The sequence below is a fragment of the Durio zibethinus genome, chromosome 2 (genome assembly GCF_047325235.1).
Source record: "Durio zibethinus cultivar Kanyao isolate XHJ-2024 chromosome 2, ASM4732523v1, whole genome shotgun sequence".
In the NCBI taxonomy this organism is placed as follows: Eukaryota; Viridiplantae; Streptophyta; class Magnoliopsida; order Malvales; family Malvaceae; genus Durio; species Durio zibethinus.
In genome coordinates this window covers 39,348,876-39,372,579 of record NC_143163.1, presented here as the reverse complement: position 1 = coordinate 39,372,579, position 23,704 = coordinate 39,348,876, and the positions used below count along the sequence as shown (strand labels likewise).

The following is a 23,704-nucleotide window of genomic DNA, read 5'->3' as shown; positions in this document are numbered from 1 at the left end:
TGGAAAAACTTGTGATAAAGTTTAGTGGAACATGTGCTTGCTTCTTGTGATAGTTTAGTGGAGCATGTTGCTGTACAATAACAACCTTGGGCAAGTACTATGGCTCAAGTTGGAATTGAACTTGAAGAAACTTGGGAGTTAGGCCTCCACTCTTCGATGAAGAGAACTAATCCCCTTGAGACGACAAGGATGAGGCTCTAAATTCAATGTAAACTAATTAAGAAAGTTTTAAAAGGCAAATAAATGATTGCATGCAAATCATTTCTACAGTACACACAAACTTAGAAAGACACTTGTATTTGACGTTATAATGGTCCTTAAAAACGAAGAAAGGTACACCTTGACATCCCTTGCGTCTGCACCAAACACTTCACATAACTTGATTAAGAAATAAAAGCCACTCGAGTTGGGAGGGAGGGGGGAGAAACATGAATAACAGTAAGACAAAAAAATTGTACTTCACCTAACCATTTTCTTTACCAAATCAATCCTCAAAATCATGCATATGATCTAAAAGGTAGTTGGCTGCCAGTTCCTCATTCTTGTTGCAGGCAAAGAACACTTGGAGCACGGTTGCTCGATCAAAGCCCATTGCTTCAAGCTGTAAGAGATAGTGAATAAAGTAGATCATGAACCGTATCATTGTAGGCACAAATTCAAAGCAACAAAGTTGACACAAAATTATCAATCCTGACACCATTATTTTAACCAATTATCTAAAACTATTGCCTACAACAAATATCTAATGCATATGTTCATCCATTTGCCCTAATCTCATTACAAAGATCAAGGCGAAAGAAATTGAGTAAGATATTTCCACAAGCAATGGCAATGATAGGTAAATAATCTATAAGTACCAGGGATAATGCACACATCCAAGTCTGCTTTTATGCAAAAGATGCCTTACCCGTTCTATGGCATCCCGTTCCTCAGGTGTGACTTGTATAGCTTGCGGCATTGCCTCAGCCAATTGCCCCAATATGTTCCTATGACACAGAAGACAGCAAATAAGCATTGATATACATTCACAACTAGGTTCATGAAATAAGCAAATAAAAATGACAAGACTCACCCCTCTCCACCTTCAGCAGGTTCATTGATCAGGCGAATAAAGTCGGCCTGATGCTCTTGAATAAGTCTCACTAGATGAGGATTTTGTTTCCCCAACTCTTGAAGCATAGGCTGCAAAATAAATAAACAGAACCCTTCAGACAAGGTGGACAACAAAAAGAAAATTGAAAAACACACATGAGCAGCAGAAACAAGGGATCAGAGAATAACCTGCATTATTTGTGGGTTGGCCTGCACCATCGCTCGCAAAGCTTGGAACTGAAACAAGAAAGGCAAAATGATCTTAGTTGTAGGTAGGAATCTACATGACAGTCATACCCACAAGCCCATATACATCCATATGAAGAGAAAGAGACAGAGAGAGAGTGAGACCTGTGGACTGTTACGTAAAAAATCAAGAGTGCCTGCCCCAGCACCACCTGCACCAATGTTGGGAATGCCCTGCATCAATAGAAGACCATCAAGTCAATGTTAAAGTTTTCCGTAATCTAGTTTAACACATTTACTGCATGGCAACTATACCTGGGGAAAGAGGTCTAACGGATTGGCATTAGGTCCACTTGTAGGAACAGCTGCTGCTTGTGCTGGCTGTTGAGCCTGTGCCGGAGGGTTAGTGGTTTGCGCAACTATAGGGGCACGGGTAACAGGTGGAGCTTCACCTTGCTCAGGGATACCCTAATATTTGAAATGAAATTTTATATAAAACGAAAAGAAGCAGCTCAATTGTAGGAAACAAGATGAATGCTTATTCTAATAAACAAAATGGACTGTTTTTAAGTCATGTAAAGACTTGGGTAAATGAAATTAACAAATTTACAGAAGACAATGCAACACTGTAGGACCGGGACAAGAAATGTCAAATGGTGCAGTATAAAATGTCATTAAAACCCATCATATTATACAAATCCAGCTTTCCTGTTCCTGTTCCTTTTTTTTTTTTTTTGACAGGGAGGGGATAACAAAAAGTGAATATCACTACTCTTGATATGTAAGGCATATGATTTCAAGATTTTTCAAAAAAAAAAAAACAAATAATCAAAGAAAAATTCACAATTCCTACACATAGCATATTTTTTGCTCCAAAAACCGCACACCTATCCACCAAGTCAAAAAGTACCAGCAAAAAGGAACAAAGGAAGCATATTTTGATTGTATAGAAATTTAATCATCATGCACCAAGGGCAAAAACCAAGTTGCAAGTAGAATTTCATCTAATTATGAATGAGACAAATGATCTAATCATCATTCCCAGAAAAGCTCTCAAGAAGAGCTCAGCCTATTAGAATACATTAAGGAGAACAATAAAACAATGACAGTAAACTGTCAATAACCCTATGCATAAGTTGGCAACTGGATGCACTCATCAAGAAAGCATTTGCTTCACCATCTTCAAGTGAAATACAAGTACTTACAGAATACAAATATTCAACAGCTCTTTCTGGGTTATTATAAGCAGCACGAAGGGCACGGACAACAGTATCCCTATCCCAGGTCCCTCCACCCATATCAAGAATTTGTTGGATTGCTCCCTCTAAGTTACTTCCTGCAACCAGATTAGATGCTGCTTGGCCATAAACATCAGACTCTGACCTGTTTCCAAAGACATTATTCAAGAAATTACAAAAATACAAAAGGCAAAAGAGGAAAACTAAAAGCTTGCCTATTGAAAGCACTTGAAGACAGATTATATCAAAAGCATGCCTTGCATCCTTCAAATAAGAAGCATGAAGTTACTATACGAGAATAAGTTACTCACACAGTAGTACTCGAAGCAACAGGAGCAGATTCAGTGACAGGAGCAGCCCTGAAAAACAGTTAATAAGCAATTAATCAGTTAGCTGTTCTATCTTAACAAAAGTGTGGAATAACTGAACTTACGTAGCTGAAGTTGCAACAGGTGCAGTAGAAGCTGGTGCTGGAGCCGGTGGTGGTGCACTTGCCTGGGGAGCCTACAAAGAAGACATTTTATCTACTATGAGAAAAGAGTAAGAAAATATTTCCATCCAAAATAACTACTCACTCAATAACTTTTGCAAACTCTGCACAGTTTTTTGAAGTAACTTACCCTAAAACTGTATAGTATATAAAAAAAAAAACAAAAAAAAAAACATTTATATTCATACTCAAAGAAATTTGAAGATCAAATTTTATGAGTTAATAGCTAAGTTTTCACACATTCACACATTATTGTGGCATTAAATAAATCAAAAAAGCAAATTTGCTAGTTAAAGTTAAACTCTTGTAGATGGAGTCAATGAGGAGAGAGTGGGATGGTGGCCTTAGTTTTCTTGTTGATATGCTATCGGAAGGGAAAAAAGAGAAAACAAATGGGAAATTGATTAACTTGAATAAGAGATCATGCAACTAACTCAAAAATGTTTAAAAGAGAGACCAAGTTTGGTATTAGACCAACTCAGACTCCAACATTATGCATTATGTTTATTGCTCAATAGTTTGAGTCAGATAGGAAGGCTTTAGAGGCAAAACAACTCAAACCTGTGTCATATCTGAAAAACCAACGTCTTAAATCATTCAATTCACTACCTGTAACCTATTTAATGATTTAAACATATACAAATTGCCTTTGTTCAAGCGGCTTGCTCATCACTCATCATAGCATTTAAGTGAAGAACATCTTCCATTAGGAGAAAACAGAATCCTAATGCTTTTTCATGCCATACAAATGCAGATGTCTTTTCAGCAATATAGCTGAAAAAGCACAGTGGCAATAACTGCTCACGAACAATTATGCACATGCATAAGTATATTTAGAAAAAGAAAGGCAAATGCAGCAAGAGAGGTGACAAAATCATAATCTTACTTTAGTTGCAGGAGCTGTTGAAGCAGTAGAACCCTCACCAGTTGAACTCTTATTCTAGCATTAGTTTAAGCAAAAAAGGTAAATAATTAATATTGAAATGACAGTAATGGAAAACAAATGAAGATACAAGTAGGTTAAAGGCCAACAAATGACACAAAGTAGTCATATTTCTGGTTTAGCAACAAATTGACATTTTATAAGATGCAATTAAAGCAAGGCAACAACCAGATTTCAAAAAAACATAATGATACCACACTCCATCATAAGCCATAACTTACATAACTTTTGACTTCAACAGCCACATCAAAAAATTATTTCAGTTTAGGCATTTAAGCATGCTTTGGTCAGCAAGGTCAGAAAGAGTTAGCTTAAAATTTACAAATATGAGAGACAGATAGAGAGAGAGAAGGAAGGGAGGGGGGGAGAGAATTTAAGGATCTCGATATTGTAAGTTTGTAACCAATCTCACCTTAGTCAACATGATAACAATAAAGCTATTTTCAGCGACACTGTTCTCAGCCAGTGTCATGTCATCTTTAAGAACTTTGCCTTTATGAATAAGCATTTGTTGTGCAGCAGGATAAACATCTGCCCCTTGAATAGTTTCTATGTTCTTTTTTACATCAGCAACCTGGAAGAAAATTCACAAGCATTGTATAACAAGTGATGAAGTAAAAGGCAGATGCAATATGCATTTTATCCCAAGACGTTCATGTTCATGAATATAGTCAAAAAAAAAAAAAAACTAATAAGCATAAAAAGTAGCAAAAACAATTAAAATAATAGTAGTCTATTAAATAGTTAGACTATCCACATCCTTCAAACAACCCAACCCTTGATTAGAGCTAACCGCAGAATGCAGAACTTTGTTCTTATTCTGTCTCACAATGGTAACCTATGTACAGAAAATTTATTAAAAACAATCTCTATACTTCAATCTGGTGTTTATACTCACAATGATTTAAGAAAGTTCAGCACCAATGAAAGAACATTTCAAAAAATTAAGATATTAGCATATTCAACATTAAAAGCTTGTGTTTCTCCAATCAAACCCTAAATCTTGTACACTGGAACTACCATTGACATGGCAATCTATAAATTCGTATGAAAGGACACAAGTTAATCAAATACTCATGCAAAAATAAAGCCCAGAGACAAAGTATCATCCATAATTTCAGTGAATTACTAGCACATTCCCCTTTTCCAAAACTATACACATTAACAACTACTTCTCATGTCACTCACGACACAGAAGTTGATACGTTATATATAGGGAATTGTTAATTTTCCCCAAAAGATATGATACCCATTCAAACCATACGACTATCAGACCACTTAAACTTAATTGAAGTAGCTAAACCATTCACCAATCAAAATCACCATATTCAATCAATTAAAGACTGAAATTGAACAAATCATTCACGATCTTCAATTTAAATCTGACGCATACTAATTCGACCACGTGCACAATAAAATCCAAAGAATAGCAGCGTATTGTGATTTGAACAGTCCTAAATGAACCCTAATTAACGTTCAAAATTTGGGGGAAAAAAAGGGAAAAGCAGAAAAACCCTAGTAAAAAAAAACGCAATTCGTGAACTGTAAAATTCATAGGTTAAATCCGAAAAACAAAAAAAAAAAAACAATTAATTGAAATTTAAAAAAAAAAAAAAAGAAAGAAGCGAACCGCATCTTCGGGTTTGACGTCGATATCGAAGTGAGTGCCTTTGAGAGTTTTGACGAAAATCTTCATCTCCTGCTGAATGCTAATTTCGATCTCGCAGTCTTTTTTTATTTTATTTTCTTCTTTTATTTTTATTAAAATCCGCCGATCTTATTTATATGCGAAGAAAGAGAGAGAGAAATGCTGGCAAGTAAGGAATATCTGGTAGAGTCCTTAAGTCTAAAACCTATCAGGGCGTTACTTCTGTGCTTTTAGATTGAAAAATGGATCAAATAGTCATTTGACACGTGGAATAAATTGAGTCGACGGTGATGAGTTCACCTACCTACTTCTTTTTGAAGTTTTACTGTTTGGATGTTTGCTTATCAGAAAGCACGCCCAGTTAAATTTTACTAATTTAAATTTTTTTAATTTATTTATTAAACAAATCCTACTAATATAATAATATTTCTTAAAAAATATATAACAATAAATGAAAAGTAAAAGAATCGTCCAATAATTAGGACTCAATGACAGCATCTTCAAAGTAATTATCTATATATTTGGATGTCAGACAATTAGTTTTCATAGTGACAAAAGATTTATTAAAAGAAAAATAAGTTAGGTTAAAAATAATTTGTATTGGACTATGAACAAGAACATTACAAGAAGACTTAATTCAAGTATCAACCATTGAAAATTAAGCAGGTTTCTTGGTTACTATTAAAAGTAAGAAGGGTTTTTTTTTTTCAATAATTATGGTTACATATATAAGACTAAAAAAATAAAAAAAAATGCTATAACATGAAAAAGGAATGAGTTACTTAAATAAATAATTTTTTATTATAAAATGGAAATTACCAAAAAGATTTGCCTATAATAGAATTTGGTTGTCAATGAGGAACTTTAATTAAAATTTTGTTTGGAGAAATATACATGTGTAATATAAGAGTTTAAATAATACATTAATTTTAATAAATTATTTGAATTTAATTTAAATAAAATTTAAATTTAATTCATTCACTGTCAAATTAAATTTAAGCAACTGAACTTATTAAGTGAGTCGGATTCAAATATTTTAATATTTTATTTAAATAATTTTTGAATTTAATTAAATTTTTATATTTTAATGAAAAATTTTTTTATTTTTTTTAAATATATTTACTAAATTGAGTTTGAATTTAAATATAAATAATTAATTTTAAAGTCGAAAATGCTTACTGAAATTTTTTTATTCAAAAAAAAATTTAATTGAATGAATTTAAATAATTTAATTTTTATCTTAAATCAAATTAAAATTTAATTAATTTTAAGTTAAATTTTAAATAATAAATTTTAAATCCAATTTAAAATTTTTTATCGTGCCAATCCGACTCAATTCGCTTTCACTCAATAACGTACGAATCAGCAAAAGGAAAAACAAGTAGATATGTGGGAAGCAAGTTGAGCTTTACCCACTATCGAGGCCCAATGGCAGACATTGGACCAAGTCTGGCTAGAGCGAAGAAACAAATAAGACGTGGACCAAGTATGGTCTGATAAGAGAGAATTAGAGCAATTGAGCCTGTAAATAAACGGTCCGTCTGATTGTGGATATAGCGAACTCCCTGATGTTGCACATTGATGTGGAGATTTACTACTGTAAGGATATAGGCTTAATAGAGGCTGTAAGTGAATGCCAAATACGGTGCATTATCAAAGAGTGGTTGTTTGTACCATTGAAGAATAACAATATTTATGTTGGGATGGCCATTTGGAGACACAAGTATAAGATTGTGGCTAAAAGCTAGTACTTGATCGGATATAACTGAGTGATTGATTGTAATTGGTGACTGCTAATTAACTTTATTTTCATGGATTCCTCTCATAATGGAGAGAGCTTGGTTGACAGACGTTGAAAAGATATTATGGCTAAAGCAAGTAGCCTTTGCTAGGCATTTGGTTCTAGTCGCGTTAGCTTTGTGCCCATTACGGCTACTTATCAGACGATAATTATGCATAACATGGTAAAGAATCGCAAGTCAATGTTGTAACCATAACATTGGGCCATGCAGAAGCCTCTCAAGTAATTGGGCTTAATCATCAGGTTACCATAAGCTTGACAATCTTGTTCTTAAGGTCATAAATAGGTCTTTCACCCCAGAACAAATCCTGAATGGCAGCAGAAGTTTAGGCCATACCCAAACCTCGAAGAGTTTAACCAATGTTCTCCACAACATTAATATAATGTATTGAGATTAAATGATTAATACCCATGCCAACAAATGAAGATGAAATTATTATTATAAAAGTTTCTTATGAGAAATTTTGTTACTCCCTCTGTCTTTTTTTTTTCTGTTCATTTTTTTTGAGATGTTCCAAAATTATGTTCTATTTCATTTTTTGAACATTTAAGACTCTTATTCTTTTATATTTTAAAATTATTTTTTATGATTTTATTTAGTTTTTAACATTAAACCATAGAACTTTAATTTTTTTAAAAATAATTTTTATATTAAAATTATTACAATTATTTTTTTTAATTTTATGAAAATTAATACAAGATAAATAAATTGGGACAGGGGAGAAGTATTCTAGTTTTTTAATAAAACAAGGCCGTATTTAATATTGCGGCCCATTAACAGTTCTCACTCTCACCTTAAAATGATATCGAAAAAGCCCAGGACATGTATGCCCCGTTCGATCCCATCACAATTAGGAAAGATAGAATAATCCGTACTTGACGAATTTTGATTTTTTTAATTTTTTTAAAATCATGAATTAGATTGAATAATAATAATAAAAAATTTAAATAAGATCAAAGTCGAATTTTAATCAAATTTAATTTGATCTGATATATATTTAATTATTTATTTAATTTTATATTTATATCATAAAATAATATTTTATTAATTTTTAATCAAATCAAATTAAATATAAATTTATATAATATCGAGAATATAAAAAAAATTTATGAAATTAAATCGAATACAAATTTTATATATATAAAATCTGATCCATTGTCAATTTTAATCATACCGTCCGGTGTTTGAAACTTTTTCGTGTCCTGTTTTAACACTCAAAACACTCATCGCATGGGGCGTTTATCCCTTTAATTTTTCATATTTTAAACCGCGATCTGGCTTGAACTTGAACCAGGAAACCTGATAAAACTCCAGACACAATCAGGGTGACACCGAGCCAAAGCTAAGTTGCCTTCATTGCTTGCCCTGAAATCAAGCTTTTATTAAGACTAGTTTAACCATCGACACCCTTAATATGATAAGGATTCACATCTTGCAATCCCACAACACATGACAAATAAAACAGAGTTACCGTTTCAATAAGATATAACACTAGGTAAAAGCGGACAAAAATTTTCCTCGTAACCTCTGGCACCGACGTTAGTTTTTTAGCTTTGGTTTGGCTCATTGAATATTAGTTGTCTGCTTTTGGTTCTTTAAACTAAACTCCATCGCTTTGTCCACTTTAGACGAACAATATTTCCTGGGATTCCTTTCACACTATTAATATTAGTTAACTTCGACATCAAACGCTTATATTAGCAAGTGGTATCCGATTCAGATCTGGACAAAAGAAAAGGCTTCTGCCACCACCATTTTTCGTTTCTTTTTTGGTCAGGACAGAACAGGTTCGTACAAAGGAGCCATCAAGCAATTGAATTTTTCCATTTTTAAGTCCCCTCAGGATTTTTTCATTTCAAATTTCTATTCCTACTTGTAATTTTTTTAATAAAAAAATAACTAAGATAAACCCAAAAAAGGTAAAAAAAATATTTACAGATCGGCTATGCCTTGTGTTCCATTTGAAACCGAAGTATATTTGGTTTCTTTTGAGTTAATTTTTTTTCTTTTCTTTTTTCGTTTTACGTTTCGAATATTACTCCGCCGACAGAGTTTCCGGCCGCCATAACGAACCAGAAAGCTCGGAGCAATCGTAGTAAACATCAGAGTACTCGAATAATCCATCATACGCCACATGGTCACCATTGTAATTATCTCCGATTCCAAACTCGAAAGAGTCGAAGTTTGGGTTCTGATCCTCAAACACCCACAAGTCACCGATTCCTGACGAGTCAGGGTCGACTCGCACCAACTCAGTCACCTCGCTCCGTACCTCTTCACCACCAGTTGTAGTAGCCGTAGGAGGAGGTAAACCAAGCTCATCGTCGGAAGCCTCAAGAAGGTAACCAAGATCCAGTTGAGACTCACCAGATTCTGATGTCAGATCCACCACTGGCAGCAACGCCGACGAAGTCGATCCCGTCGGCGATATCTCCTCTTCGAAACTCTTCATCACAGATGCGAGATCTAAATTAACAGGCAAAGAATCAGAGTCCTCAAGAAAATCTAATAAATCATCTCTGAGTCTCTTCACCTCGGGCGAGTCCAGATCCGACTCGGCTGAGTCATCCCTAACTCGCTTCTTGCTGCTTAAATCTTCCATGAAAATGAATATGTTTTTTTCAAAAAAAAAAAAAACCCGGCTCCCCGAGCGGTTTAGGCCGTGCTTTTTAGGTTTGGATTCTCTTCTTGCAGAGAGATTGTTAAAAGAACAGACGCAAATGAGCGAGTTCGTTGTGACGAGGGAGCGCAGGGGGACACGAGTTTATATAATGAGACCAAAGTAGAGAGAGAAAGTAGAGAGAGATAGAGAGAAGGCAGAGAGGCAGTGAGTAATGATGGAGACACAGGCGCGTGGGTGGGAGCAAATTCTTTGGTTATCAGGGAGCTTTGCTTTTTTTTTTTTAATTATTATTTTGGAGGTTTACTTATTAAGGGGGGCGTCCAGAGTCTAGACCAGTTCCCAATTTGAATATTATTAATGGGATTTGAATCCCATGTTGAGGTCCGGTCAGATGGGACCCACAAGCTTAGTCAATCACGGCCATTAGATTTTTTGCTTTGTTTTGCCCTTTCTTTATTTTTTTAATATTGTTGAGGTTGGCTTTTGTTGGTTGGCGTGGCTCGGCTGAGGGTTTGTCGGTTTGGTTTGGTGGGAAAGCGGTAAAGAGTGTGGAGATGGGTATTTTGGTCAAGTTCATTTGATATGGATGTTTTTCTCTACTATTTTTTAAGAGTTTTAATTATTTTATTTAAAGGTTAAAATTATAATTTTAATTAAATTTAAAATTATTATTTAATTAAAATTTATTAAATTCTAATTATAAATTTACTTAAATGTGCACTATTCAATATTTGAATAGATAATAATTATTTTTTATTATTTTCTTGAAAACTTTTTTATGTAGTACGTATTTATTTGGTTAATAGTGAATTGGTTAACAGTGAATTGGTTACACATCAACCCAAATTAATGTACCTCACATGAAAGCAACCAATGATTTCATGTTTATTTTAACTTTTTTTAAAGTCCACTAAGTTTTTTCAATGATCTTGTCTAGTTAAGGATTTCTAGTTACTTTAAAAAAAAATCTTATTTCATCTGTGTCTAATTAAATAAAAGATTGGTAGTATATATCTCCTTCTCTTTTTTAATGGTTTGTATTTCTTTAACATATTTCTATCAACTACTTGGAACTCATTTGGCATTGTTGAAGCTACATTTAATCACAATTAATGATTTTAATCACAATTATAGTATCAAACACCAATAAAAATATTTTCAGTAGTATTTATTTTTCGCTGATTTTATGTTTTCTGAAATTCTAACACAGAAAAACTTTAAAAATAATTTTCAAAAGTCATTTTTACGCTGAAACACACTTGTACCTTCTCAGCCACACTTGTAATGTTTTTCTTTTGCATTTTAATGACTAAATTAAAAAAATATTTTGTATTATTACAAGAAGTTGCAAAGCTTGGAGATTATGCAACGATTATGATATTAATTTCAACGCACTAAACTCGTCCTTTTATTGCACAAGAAAAAGTTTGTCCTTCTAAAATATGCTAAGAGATTAAAAAAAAAATGAATGGGATCACATCGCTTTCCCATCCACTTAATAAAGAAAGAAATATTAAACCACACAATTAACTCTCTTTGCCGCATCCGTTTCATATTTCCACAAACAACTATCAGTGAAAGTTGGTGAAACGATATGTCCACCACCTAAGAAAATTTGCATTGAAAAAACATGTAAATAAACGAACAAATAAACCCCAAGTCACAAGGCACGTGAAAACCGACCCAAAGCCATGAAAATGAAACCTACCCCAATCAAACCACCGATTCAGTTTATGCTTTCGTGTGACCACGAAAAAGATCTGCCCAACTTGGGCAATGACCGGATCACTTCCCCGTCCCTTCCTAACTCCCACCCCTAAAAAATCTAATTTCATTTCACGTGGACCCACACCCTAAGCCCCTTTAGCCAGCTTTAATTTTCGGCGAGCCTAAGCCGACACGTTTCCAGAAGCAAAGCAACCACGCAAAGCCCACCAAAACAGATGCATTCGAATAAATGTGAAGAATCAGACTGCAACGTCTGCCTTTGCCGCGGATTTCACGGCCAAGTTGGCTGCCGTGTCAGCTGCTACTTGTTTTGCAGCGGCTCCTCAAAAAATCAAACTTTCTTACAACTTGCCCTGCCTTGCACGTTGATTTCCACGTGCCACTTTCCGTATTTTTCAGATTATTTCATTTTTCGGATTTGTTCATTTAGCTTGCAATATTAGTTAAATTTTAAAAAATACAGGATGGTATCCAGAAAGATTGATACGTTTTCCAAAGTGGGGGCCACGTGTTTAGCAGGTGGTGGGGATTCTAGAAAAGCAATCACATGATACAAAAGGATGGTTCTGGTATTACGTCACTCACGTACTAATCAGGATTCACGAGGGCTCCCTTGGATCTGTTGGATCAGATCCTACGGTGGAGAACCATTCTCCAAGTGGCCACCAGCTAATCAGCAATGATAATATCCTACGGCCAATATCTTTCACATAAGGATAAGAATACACTAGCCATCAGCCCATCACATACATTGGAAAAAGAATCCAGTGGGCAGTTACTATGAGAGAAATTGAATGAGAATAATGAGGAATGTACGGTAGATATTCCGCTGTGGCGGGTTGGCGGGAAAAAGATGAACGGTGGAGATGGTAGGGAAATGGTGTTTTGACAGACTCAAGAATTATTTGGGCAAGTTAAGGTACAGATCGTCAGTCCTATTTGTTTTCTTTATTTATTGTTCTGTTACATTTGCTGTCTGTCAGATTAGTCCGGTTTTTTTCAATTTAATCTAATAAATTTATTATTTTTTCACTGACCAAATTGATTTCTCGACCTAACTGACCAGTCTTCTTTATCAAATTTGTGACACTCATTTCACGTATTATTTATTGTGAAATATAAGATGATCTTTAAATTTAAATTTATAAGATATTTTTTAAAATTAAATTTATAAAAATTTTATATTAAAATAAATAATATTTGATAATTTAAATATTAATTTTTATAAATAATATCCGAACCATAAATAATAGAATAAAAATTAAGTGTTATATTATATTTGAATAAATAAAATATTATACGATGTAAATTATATTTAAAATATAATATTTTATATAATTTTAATTTTGTGATTTTTTTGTGTTTTTTATGTTATATTTAATGAAAATGTAAAATTTTTAAGAAAAAAAAATGACACCCTAATTTTCTATTAAAATATTTTGAAATTTTATTATAATATATAAATTGAAATTTATAAAATATTATTTTTAAAATAAAATTGTAAAATTATAGTATCAAAATAAAAAATGCATTGCAGATTAATTATGGATTTTAACAAAATTGCCACTAGTTTGATGAGGATCCAGATTCCCAAGTTCAACGTAACAATGAGATTTAATTGTGGACAATGTTCCGTATAAATTTCCCAGCTCCTGTTTTCCATTAAATCAAATAAAGATTAAAAAAAAAAAAAAAAAAGCAAGATGACGATCAAGTGGGAGGCCGGGCCGGCGATAGCTAGGCAGAATCTAACCCACAGTGACACCAGATTCGACTAAAAGATGAAAAACCAGTTCCAATAACTAAAAAAAAATAGTTCAATGGTCATAACTTTGCCACATTCATCTGATTTCAACTTTATATTTCTCTTTTTAATATTCTTTCAATCAAAGTGCTTTGTAGGACAGATTAGTTTTTCAACTATACTAATAGTATAAGATGCAATTATCTTTGCATACTTTTTTGATGATTTGAATATTTCCTTCTTTACTTGTTTTTAAAAAATGTTTGCATCAATAGCTTCCAATGATCAAATAATTTTTTTTTCAATGACATAATACATTACTTGTTCAAATCATCATAATTAATAATTTTACCAAAAATGGAAGTCAAACCTAAAATTTACATGCTGAAATGGGTGGTATAATTATTATATGCAATTAATTAATTAAAATTTAAAATTCACATTTATAAATATCGATGTTCTACATAATTTTTTATTACAATCAAATAATTATATGATTATAATAAAAATTTATAAGAAAAATACTCAAGTTGGATCTGCAATATGAAAAGGCTTCTCTTAAATTCAAAAAAAAAAAAAAAGATTCAAGTTGATGTTTTGGTCGATTTAGTTTATTTAAAGCCAATAAATATCAAATTCAAAAGTTTGAATAATTATTACAAAATTTTATCCTTTTTTGTTTTTAATTTAATCCATTGAATGAGTAAGGGCTGTATTTTGTTCGACAACAGACTCCGCTTGTTGACCGCATAAAACGCAAAACTTCTTTTTATTTTTTTAATGTTAATCATATCACATTATCAGTACCGCACTACGAAACGCATCTTTTTTTTTCCTTTTAAATATAAAAATTTTAGTCTTCGATCACTTTGATTTATTCCACCAGGCTTCTTAGTTAAGCACTCAAAATTAATAATATTTGAATTCAAATATAATTAACTTGATTTAAATAATTATTTTTAAAAGATGTTATTTAATATATTTAAATTTTAATCTTTATTATAAAAAATTAATAACATTGTATCTTTAGAAGCGTGTCTCATGATTACTTAACATAATTAAGGTTTAGATATGATTGGATTTCACAATCTTAACAGCATCTTAAAGCTTTGATTTATTCTTTGGCCAAAAAAATTTTGGTTCAATCGTATGAACTGGTCACATGTTTTCATACGGCATACTCCATGAGATTGGTTCAATCTTTAATAATAGCCCTTCTCTCTAACGTTTATGTTTTCCGAAATTATTTATTTATATAAAAAATAATAATTAAATTCAAATTCATACTTTTGAAATGCGAGGAAACATTCTCCTTATATTCAATAAAATCATACGGTATTAATAATGATGTCTCATATAATTTTAAATGTTGTTCATGTGAAAAAGTAGACTTTGTCAATATGCAAAAGCTTTTTCACCATGTTTAACGTTCTCTACAAGTTCAACAACTCATTGGGTTGAAATCAACATTATTGCTTCTAAAATATTCCAAATTACCAATTTTTAGGGGAACAAATCTTTATGGATTTTTAATTATTTTCCACATGATAACTTAAACATTGACATTTACATTTAAAAAAAAAAAAGACATTTTCAAGTGGGAAGACTAGCAAAGGGTCCATCCATCACATTTTCTACATATGCTATGCTTTGCTTTCAAGGAAATAGGTATCACATCTAACTTGGAAAAAAGAAAAACAACTACCAAAGATAAGGTATTGAAATGGACCCATAACTTGTGTTTCCCTTTCACTATTTTGAATCAAAGAAAATTCGTAATTGGAAAGCAATTTCTACCCATCTTCCTATACTCTTCTCTTTTACTCATCTTCCCATTAGATGGCTAATGGCTTGACCCAAAGGTTTTACAAGTCTACAGGAAGTTAGCTGGCCAACTGTATTTCAGATCACTGAGAAAATTCCTTATAGACGTTTAGAACAAACTAATTTTCTAGTTCTCCTATTCTTGGTTTGGATTTTATGGTTCAATTGGAACGGTAGGACATCATGGTGGGTGGGACTTGGAAGCGTAGCTAAGTATTGAATAGTGTTGAAAAAATTGGATATTGAATAGGCAACCAAACCGGTTGAATCATGAATTGATAATCAACTGTTTCCTTGGTCTGATGAAAGTAATGAATCAGATATAAACCAAGAAACAATGGCTTATTCGGTCAGGTAAAGCCCTCAGGAGTAAGGAGCTGGTGTCTCTTGATTTGATTCTAGTTTCCCCTATTAATCATTTTGGCAGGAGTCACATGTATCGTTAGGGTATGAACCATTGACTTTAGAAACTTAATAGAGATATTATCAACAACAAACATATGGGTTAATTCTCCCTCTTTCTCTCTTATCTTTTTTCGTAAAAATAAAAAATAAAAAAACGTGTGAAATAGACTGATGTCTCATCAAAATTCAAAAAGAAAATAAATGTGAAGCTTGAAGGTAATAGAAAGGAGGCAGATGGCCTAACCCTAATCAACTGCATACGATGGCTAAGGCCACCATCACCACCCACTAGCTTTGGAATAAAAAAGAGATAAACCCAAAGCTCTTATTTGTTGTATAAAGCGATAAGCATGCCTGTCACGACCAAAGCATCAACTCTTTAGCCCTCTACCACATGCTCCATCACTTTGAATCAGACAAAAGTTAGACAGCTTATGGATTTGTCCTAACCAAAGTTAGCTGTGACTTTAACTTCAACTTCGTCGGCAAAGTTAATTAATTAATTTAATTCCCATTGTATGCTTGGTTTTGGCTTAGCCAAATATCTTGGGTTTCTTTATGTTTTCATGGGCTACCTGCTGGCAAAGGGATTATGTCAAATGTGCTTAGTCAAAAGTTAGCGACTGATTTTCAAATTTGTTTAGCAGTTTGCAATTTCTTAGTTGATTGGCTTGGCTGCCAAGGAGACAAAATCATTTGAAAAAAACAGTGGTGGAAAATTTGGAATCAATCAGTGCAAAGAATATTGTTTATCGTTTATCTTATAGAGGACAAATTGGAATATTTGATTAACATGGTTCATGCTTCATACTTTTTCAAAGGAACAAATTAGGGTATTATAATCAGCGGCGGATTCGTCCCATAGTTTAGGGTTTATACTTTTTGTTCAACAAGTTGTTGTCTTTTTTTATTCAAAATATATGGAGGTTGCAGATAAATATTTTCATTAGTAAAAAAAATATTTTTTTCTTTTTTGTTGATATCCTCATACGATTTATGAAGTAATTAAAGATTTTTTTGTTTTTTCGTTTCATAAATTTCATCGATCTTTAAAAAGATTAATTTTCAAAACTTTTAAGATTATTATTGTAACACTTTAATCTTTTTTATAAAATAAAATTGTAAAATTTTTGAATTAAAACAAATAATATATCGTTTTATTATAAACAAAAAATTCTTGGTGTATCCTTTTATTCTATTCTACTGTCGTGTCCTTGTGTCGAAAATATTAAAAAGAATACATAGGTCTAGGCAATAAAGAAATGGTTGTGATTTCGGGGCCTGAAGGCGGCAGACCTAAGTTTTCAGGCTTTGTGAAATTATATGCCCATTGAACGTGTCCTTTCTCTTTTTCCAGGAATCAGGATTAAGGGCTTAAACTAAAAGGGCCAAATATGGGCCAGTACAAGTTTGAATTTCATAGTTAAAACGACCTAGGTTTTTTTTGTTTTTTTCTATATGATGAAATTCAAGCGGATTCCATCAAGTTTTTGTGGTGATAAATTAAAGAATTAACGAGTCAATGACGTATGACGGTAGCTCTCACAGCTTTCACTATTTAGGCCAGTGCGTTACTTCATAATATATATATATATATATATATCGAGAACCACTATAGGATTGAAAAATGTAAAGTGTTGGACTTTCTTTGCTTGCACGAAACCATCCCCATTCAACATTTGGGAAGGTCAGGTTCTATCGAACAAAAAACTGCTTTTAACAGCATTGATGGAGGGAGTACCGAGGAAATAGCTAATAGCAACAATAAAATTGTTGCCTCCCTACTTTCCTGTCTGACTTAGATAGATAATAATAAAAACATGGTTAATTTATGCAACATGGATTTTTTTATTTTTTTATATATATTTAAGGTTTTAGAGATATATTTGATATGTATGATTATGATAAAATAAAATAAAATAATATTATTAATAAATTAGATTAAATAATATTATCTTATATTAAGTTTAATATGTATAAAGATTATGATAAAATAATTTATTTATTAATCAAAATTATTATTTTTCAAATTTTATATAATTTAAATTATTGATATAATTTTTAAAAGTATAATAAAATATGTAAATTTAATCTTATAGATTAAAAATATTTTTTTAACTTTAAAAATATTAAATCATTTTATGTTAAGAAGATGATTTTTTTTATTTGTAATTTTATCTATTTTTTATATAAATCAAATATAATAAAAGATGATTATTATTTTATTTTATCTATTATCTTATATACCAAACATGATCATATAATGTTTGTTTTTAAATCAAGATACATTGATGTTATGTTAGGCTTGAGCTTGAACTCCATAAAAAACACTAGAAACTTAAGCTTTGATTATAACTTGATTTGATTTTTTTTTTTTATTTGTATTTCAACTCTAATCCATAAATCAATATTTGAGATTTTGAGTTAAACTTTATATTTTTAATTCAAATGAGTTTGAGATTAAATATTTAATTGAAATAAATTTTATAAACATGTTCATCTATACGACTATATTGTATCTTATTTATTTATATATAATATTAAAAATACTAAAAAAACTATACTTAAACTCAGTAAAACTTTCTTTTCTTGCGGTCAAAAGAAAAAGTCAATAAAACTCACTATTTTATTTTATTTTTGATATAAAAGAAATGAAAGTTTAGTTATAATAATTTAATTAATTAATTAAATTAAATTTTGAATAATAAAAGTTTAGTTATATAATTAAATTAAATTTCGAATCATTCCACTATTCTATTTAATTTGAGCTCAAGAATGAACAAACATGAAGTGAAGTTAAAGAGATCACAAAATGCCTTAATTACATATACCCGTGCCTTAATTATAATAATTAAGATAATGAGTTGAAAAAGTGTTTATATAATTGCTTACAAAAATTACAATTACATTTTTTCTAAAAATACAAAGAAAAATAAAAGGACATAAATATCGGTAGCAGCTATGTTTAAAGAAGCCGGCGCAAATTAAATTAGGATTTAATGATCAGTCGATCTTTTTTTTTTTTTTTTCTTATTATTTAGATACAGGCTCCAAGTTAAGATCCAAACCCGAATCTTCTTCCGAATCCACCCGCTTTCCTTCGTTGTTAACGTCGTTGTCTCCCTCGAAATCCTCCAACACAAAACTCGGCCTCCATCCGTTACCCGTCGTCACCTTATGTCCCCCGCCGTTAGCCTTCTCGAAGTACTCAACCGCCACGCGTATCCTTTTTAGGATCGCAAAAAACTCCTCCACTTCCGTTTCCATCACATTCGACTCTTGGCCGTTCATATCCTGCCTTTCCGTACCTCTCTTTCCGTCCACTTCGCCGTCGTCTCCCCGCTTTCTCTTCTCCGGTTCCATGACAAGTGAAACGTCGATGATAATCCTAATGACAATAGTATCAGCTATATTTATAGACAACAGATAATTCTTATTCCTTACTATTTTATTCTTCTTTGGGGGTGACGGATGGGGTGTTGTAATGAGTTTTGCGTCATGGCAATTAGGATAGATGACGTTAGAAAGGTGGAACAGCCACTACGGGAAATAGGGAATCCTATTCCTCTCTTTTTTGTTCTGTTTTTTCGTAGAATAACATAAAATCGTTGTCCTTTTCTTCTGGTGAAGCTGTCGATGTGCCACCATTTATTTGTTACTAAGGCTGCATTTGGATTCAACTGCACCGACCGTTAGGTGCAGTTGGAAACTAAAAACTCAATTTTGTGATCCAAATAAATTTACAGTGAGGCACGGTGGGAAGAATTTATCGCACCACACTTTCAATTCGCTACTAGATTTTTTAGATTCAGTAAAAAATTATTTTTTTTACCGTAGCTATGTCTTTTAATATTATCCATTTTTTTTCTTTTTTGCCCTTGAAGATATGGTGTAAGGACCAAAATATTCTTATCATTTTATCTTTTATTTTTTTGTTTAAAAATTATAAATAATTTTATCAATTCAGTATAATAAATAAATATATATTTTTACAATTGAGTAATTAATTAAAATAAATAACTACATAAAAATATTTTTTAAAATTTTTTAATTAAATAATTTAAATTTTTATTACATATAAATTTTAAACTAATATTTTTAATTGTCATTTTTTATCTTATTAAAATTTATCTCACTGTCACCATTGCGTTTATATCTAAATACATATTTCTATAATTAATTTTAATCTTACCACTATAATAACTAATCTCACCATTATTATTATTTTTAATCTCACCGTAACTAAACTTGTTGTCTATCTAAATAGACCCTAATTATTAATTTATTGACCATTTGGATTCAATTATATTTTCACGATGTATAATTAAATTTATTACATCATTAATTTAATTTAAATATTAATTTTAATAAAATTCATTTAATATAAAATTATTATTAATTTTTTTCAATTGTAATTATAATAATTATTATTATTTTAAATTTCATTGTAATTAATCTCATTATTCATTCAAATAAAGCATTAAAGTATAGCAATCAAACAAGGCAGCACCTATAATAATTGCATTATAATTAATAATTCATAGTTCAATTATATAAAATTATATAAATATTATATAAATTTTACACTTATTAATAATTTTTAAAAATTTTAAAAATTCTTTAAAATTATAGATATAAAAATTATTCATACTCATTAAATATCTATGAAAATATAATAAATTTAAAATATTCATTTACAAAGATGAATATAATATAAAAATCAAAAGATAAAGATAAAAATACTCAATTTGTCTCATATTGACATCCCTAATATGCATTTATTACCGATATAAAATTTTTTTCAAAATTTTGGTATTGAAATTGAATAATTATTAAATTATAATGAAAACAGTAAGTAAAATATTCTTCGAAAATTAATACAAACAAGATGCAAAACCAGGAATAAAATAGTCATTTCCACATCACTTCGTGTTCAACTAACCAAGCATTTGCCTTTGAAGGTCTACCCAACTCAATACATTAAAATTTTTTGATTACAAAACCATTCTATCTCTTAGTATTGTTTTAAATATTACCATCCCTCCTCATTTTGATTACATTTCTGCTTTTGGAATTTTGGGTAAGTCTTCAATGTTTCCTTTTATCTTTCAACGAATCAAGTTTTTAATCGTACAAGAATATTAGGTAAGTCTATTTAAACGGTGATAGAAATTAATTAGGAAATAAATATAATAAGAACATCATTTAATATTAGTTGAATATCATTATGGCAGCTTCAACTCCCCCAAAGCCACAGTTAGGGCACGAAAAATAGAAGCTCGAATTTAAGTTCATTACCCTCCCATTTGTCCAACACCATAATGATTTTGTTTAAATTTAACAATTCACGTATTAATTTAAATCGATATAAAATATATAAAAAAATATTTTTTTTGGTTAAAATATCGTGTTTTTATTCGTTAAATCTAATTTTTGATGAATGGAAAAGAATTCTAGACTTCAATGTATAAGTATTCACAATCCTTAAGCTCTTCTTAATCAAATCAAGGACGAAAAAGAAATTTTCAAAAGTTTAAAGTGCATAAGTGAAGCTGTTGAGAGCAGCAAGAAAGGCTATGCAATAATATCTTCGTAAATTACACTCAATAAACAGCATTCAAAACTAGAGTAACCAATAGGCCAAAAATCTATAATAATAACAATAATGTAGCTAAGATAATCAGATAGACTAGCATTTAAAATGGAGACGGAAATGACTAACTAAAACGGGTCTGAACCCGTACCCGGATCAGCATTCAAGTCCAAACCTACATTTTCCTTCTCCGTCTTCTTACAGCCGTTTACTTCAACGTTCCGTCCCAAATTCAGCGACTCTGCCTTTCCCAGCTCCGTTAAGTCGCGCATGTCGTAGTTACCCTTCTTGAAATAATTTATCGCCACGTGTATACGCCTGAGGATCGCGAAGAATTCCTCCACGTCCTCCTCCGTCACAGTCGTCTCCTCCCCGTTAACGTCCACTCTCTCCCTCTTCTGATATCCTCCCGGAACGGCGTCGTTCACGTCCGACTTCCTCTTGTCACCCTCCATACACCTGTCAGTCTGTCACCACTCTCCCAACTCCCTTCTCGGCTTTTCAATTTTGTCAAAAAGGGCAAAGCAATATTCGCGTTCGGATGTTAACCTAAAGAGCTTTTGAGAAGCATTTTCATTTTCATGACGTGGCCAGTTTTAAGTGGGGTGGTAGGGTATTCGAAACGAGAGGATTTGGCGATGCAAGATTACGTCACGATAATGGCAGATTATGTCAGGGGTGTGGCGACATATGAACAGATTTGATGTGACATTTGTGGCGTAAAGTGGGTGACCGGGGATGGTGGGTTGTAGCAATTGAGTACGATTGGGAGTATCAAATTGTAAGTGGAATCAATTTTACAATAAAAGAGTTTTAAGTTCAAACTGTACCTATAATCCAAAATATATATTAAAAAAAGCGATATTGGGAGTGAATTTGCATGAGAATTTAGTTCGAGAACTCGAAAATAAAATAATCACCGTGTTAAGATTCACTTTTGAAAAAAAATGATTTTGAAGTTCAATCATAGTGATTTAACAACTTACATACTGAATTTAAAAAAATATTGTAAATTCATTTTTTCAACGAAAAAAAAAATCATCATTTCTAATCACGCGAATAAAGTGAATGTCATCGATGATCTTTTATATTTTGTCAAATACGTAAACAAGTATGACACTTTTTTATCAATAATTAGATCTTAAATATCCAAATTGAAAAAAAAAAAAAACTTTATGTTTGATCGAAGAGAAGTACATGCAATTACATTATAATATTTGACTAAATAATAATTGTTCACGTTATCGTGTTCAATCTAATTGCATTGTTTGATTTACCTATTTGTGTGAAAGGAATTAGAATTATAATCAATTTGATAAAAAAACATTACCTTTTTAGGTAACATTTAGAATGAAATGATAATTTTAAAAATTATAATAATTTATACATGAGATTAAATTATTATATTTGATAAGTATTTTCATTATGATATAATAATCTTTATCAATGATAACATTACTTTCACAATTATATTATTATGATCATTTTGTAAAAAATATCAAATATTATCTTAAGATAATAAAATTATGTTGTCGAATAAATGTTAAAGATTTTTAAAATAAAATATGAAAAATAATTTCACATTAAAAAATAAAAATAAAAACAAAAACACATAGATAAATCTATTTAAAACAGATAGATAAATCTTTCAAAATAAATAATTTCAACAGTTCAAAAATATATAGTTTTTGTCTATTTAAAATAGACGGTTATGTTTGTAGGAAATGATACTTATCTATTTATAAAAAGCTCCTCTGCTTTTTGAAAACATACAAAAATAATTCTTGAAACTCTCCCTCTTTCTTCAAACTTTTGATTTCTTTTATAAAAGTTTTGCTGCAGAAAATCTTTATAGAAATTTAATGATTTTGTAATAAGTTGGCGATTGCTTGGTGGGTTAATTTCATCAGTGCAAAACATAATCAATCACTTGATTTCATTGTATCCTTAAAATTTATTGCCTGCAATCATTTTGCACAGCTACTAAGTAAATAATATAATGAGGGCAAATAAAACCTTAAGGAAAGTAATACCATTACGCGTTTTGGAGCTTTTTCTCAAATTTTGAGATTTACTAGAAGCAGTAATTTTAAATTTTTAGTGATTGCTCTAACAATTTTAATGTTTTATTCGGTTCAACAATGGCTACTGAAGCAATGCTCAAGGAATTGGCTTATAGTTTTGTAAAATGAGATCATTTTGATGATGGCAATTTTCAAAAATGGTAAAAGAAAATGCATTTCTTATTTTCAATCTTGAAGGTTGATATGTTTTAAAGACTCCCATGCTATAAGAAAATGAAATAGAAGAATCTATTACTGTAACAAAATAAAGGTAAAAATGGGATAATTTAGATTATATATGTAAAGGTTATATTCTGAACGGTTT

The 23,704-nt window shown here is 31.1% G+C and overlaps 4 protein-coding genes across 6 annotated transcripts; all 4 read right to left on the bottom strand.

Annotated features, from left to right (window-relative positions):
- Nucleotides 1–281: 281 nt before the first annotated feature.
- On the bottom strand, nt 282–5,703 carry LOC111318384 (ubiquitin receptor RAD23d-like). Of its 3 annotated transcripts, XM_022921218.2 has the most exons (12): nt 5,580–5,703; nt 4,362–4,523; nt 3,893–3,946; nt 2,950–3,020; nt 2,828–2,875; nt 2,484–2,661; nt 1,594–1,746; nt 1,444–1,512; nt 1,282–1,329; nt 1,073–1,182; nt 908–986; nt 282–601 (listed from the first exon to the last, which is right to left on the bottom strand). In XM_022921218.2, exons 1-12 carry the CDS (start codon nt 5,643–5,645, stop codon nt 485–487), a joined length of 1,155 nt encoding a protein of 384 aa, XP_022776953.1. In that variant the 5' UTR covers nt 5,646–5,703; the 3' UTR covers nt 282–484. The 3 variants fall into 3 exon arrangements, with proteins under 3 accessions (XP_022776953.1, XP_022776954.1, XP_022776958.1); XM_022921219.2 differs by lacking the exon at nt 3,893–3,946; XM_022921223.2 differs by lacking the exons at nt 3,893–3,946; nt 4,362–4,523.
- Nucleotides 5,704–9,122: 3,419 nt separating this feature from the next.
- On the bottom strand, nt 9,123–10,300 carry LOC111318383 (uncharacterized). The gene has a single exon (XM_022921217.2). It carries the CDS (start codon nt 9,999–10,001, stop codon nt 9,435–9,437), a length of 567 nt encoding a protein of 188 aa, XP_022776952.1. The 5' UTR covers nt 10,002–10,300; the 3' UTR covers nt 9,123–9,434.
- An 8,287-nt stretch (nt 10,301–18,587) lies between these two features.
- Nucleotides 18,588–19,868, bottom strand: LOC149520218 (uncharacterized). The gene is made up of 3 exons (XM_089755074.1): nt 19,860–19,868; nt 19,383–19,403; nt 18,588–19,263 (listed from the first exon to the last, which is right to left on the bottom strand). Exons 1-3 carry the CDS (start codon nt 19,866–19,868, stop codon nt 18,757–18,759), a joined length of 537 nt encoding a protein of 178 aa, XP_089611200.1. The 3' UTR covers nt 18,588–18,756.
- A 1,401-nt stretch (nt 19,869–21,269) lies between these two features.
- LOC111317634 (protein NIM1-INTERACTING 2-like) lies at nt 21,270–22,035 on the bottom strand. The gene has a single exon (XM_022920070.2). The coding sequence runs from the start codon at nt 21,769–21,771 to the stop codon at nt 21,445–21,447; it is 327 nt and encodes a 108-aa protein (XP_022775805.2). The 5' UTR covers nt 21,772–22,035; the 3' UTR covers nt 21,270–21,444.
- Between the last annotated feature and the right edge of the window lie 1,669 nt (nt 22,036–23,704).

Coding starts and splice junctions, on each gene's coding strand:
- LOC111317634 (XM_022920070.2), bottom strand. CDS start 21,771: ATGGAGGGTGACAAGAGGAAGTCGGACGTGAACGACGCCGTTCCGGGA.
- LOC111318383 (XM_022921217.2), bottom strand. CDS start 10,001: ATGGAAGATTTAAGCAGCAAGAAGCGAGTTAGGGATGACTCAGCCGAG.
- LOC149520218 (XM_089755074.1), bottom strand. Junction 19,264..19,382: donor TGAATCCAAATGCAGCCTTA/GTAACAAATAAA, acceptor TATTTCCCGTAG/TGGCTGTTCCACCTTTCTAA.
- LOC111318384 (XM_022921218.2), bottom strand. CDS start 5,645: ATGAAGATTTTCGTCAAAACTCTCAAAGGCACTCACTTCGATATCGAC. Junction 2,876..2,949: donor CCTGTTGCAACTTCAGCTAC/GTAAGTTCAGTT, acceptor ACTGTTTTTCAG/GGCTGCTCCTGTCACTGAAT. Junction 1,330..1,443: donor TTTTACGTAACAGTCCACAG/GTCTCACTCTCT, acceptor TTCTTGTTTCAG/TTCCAAGCTTTGCGAGCGAT.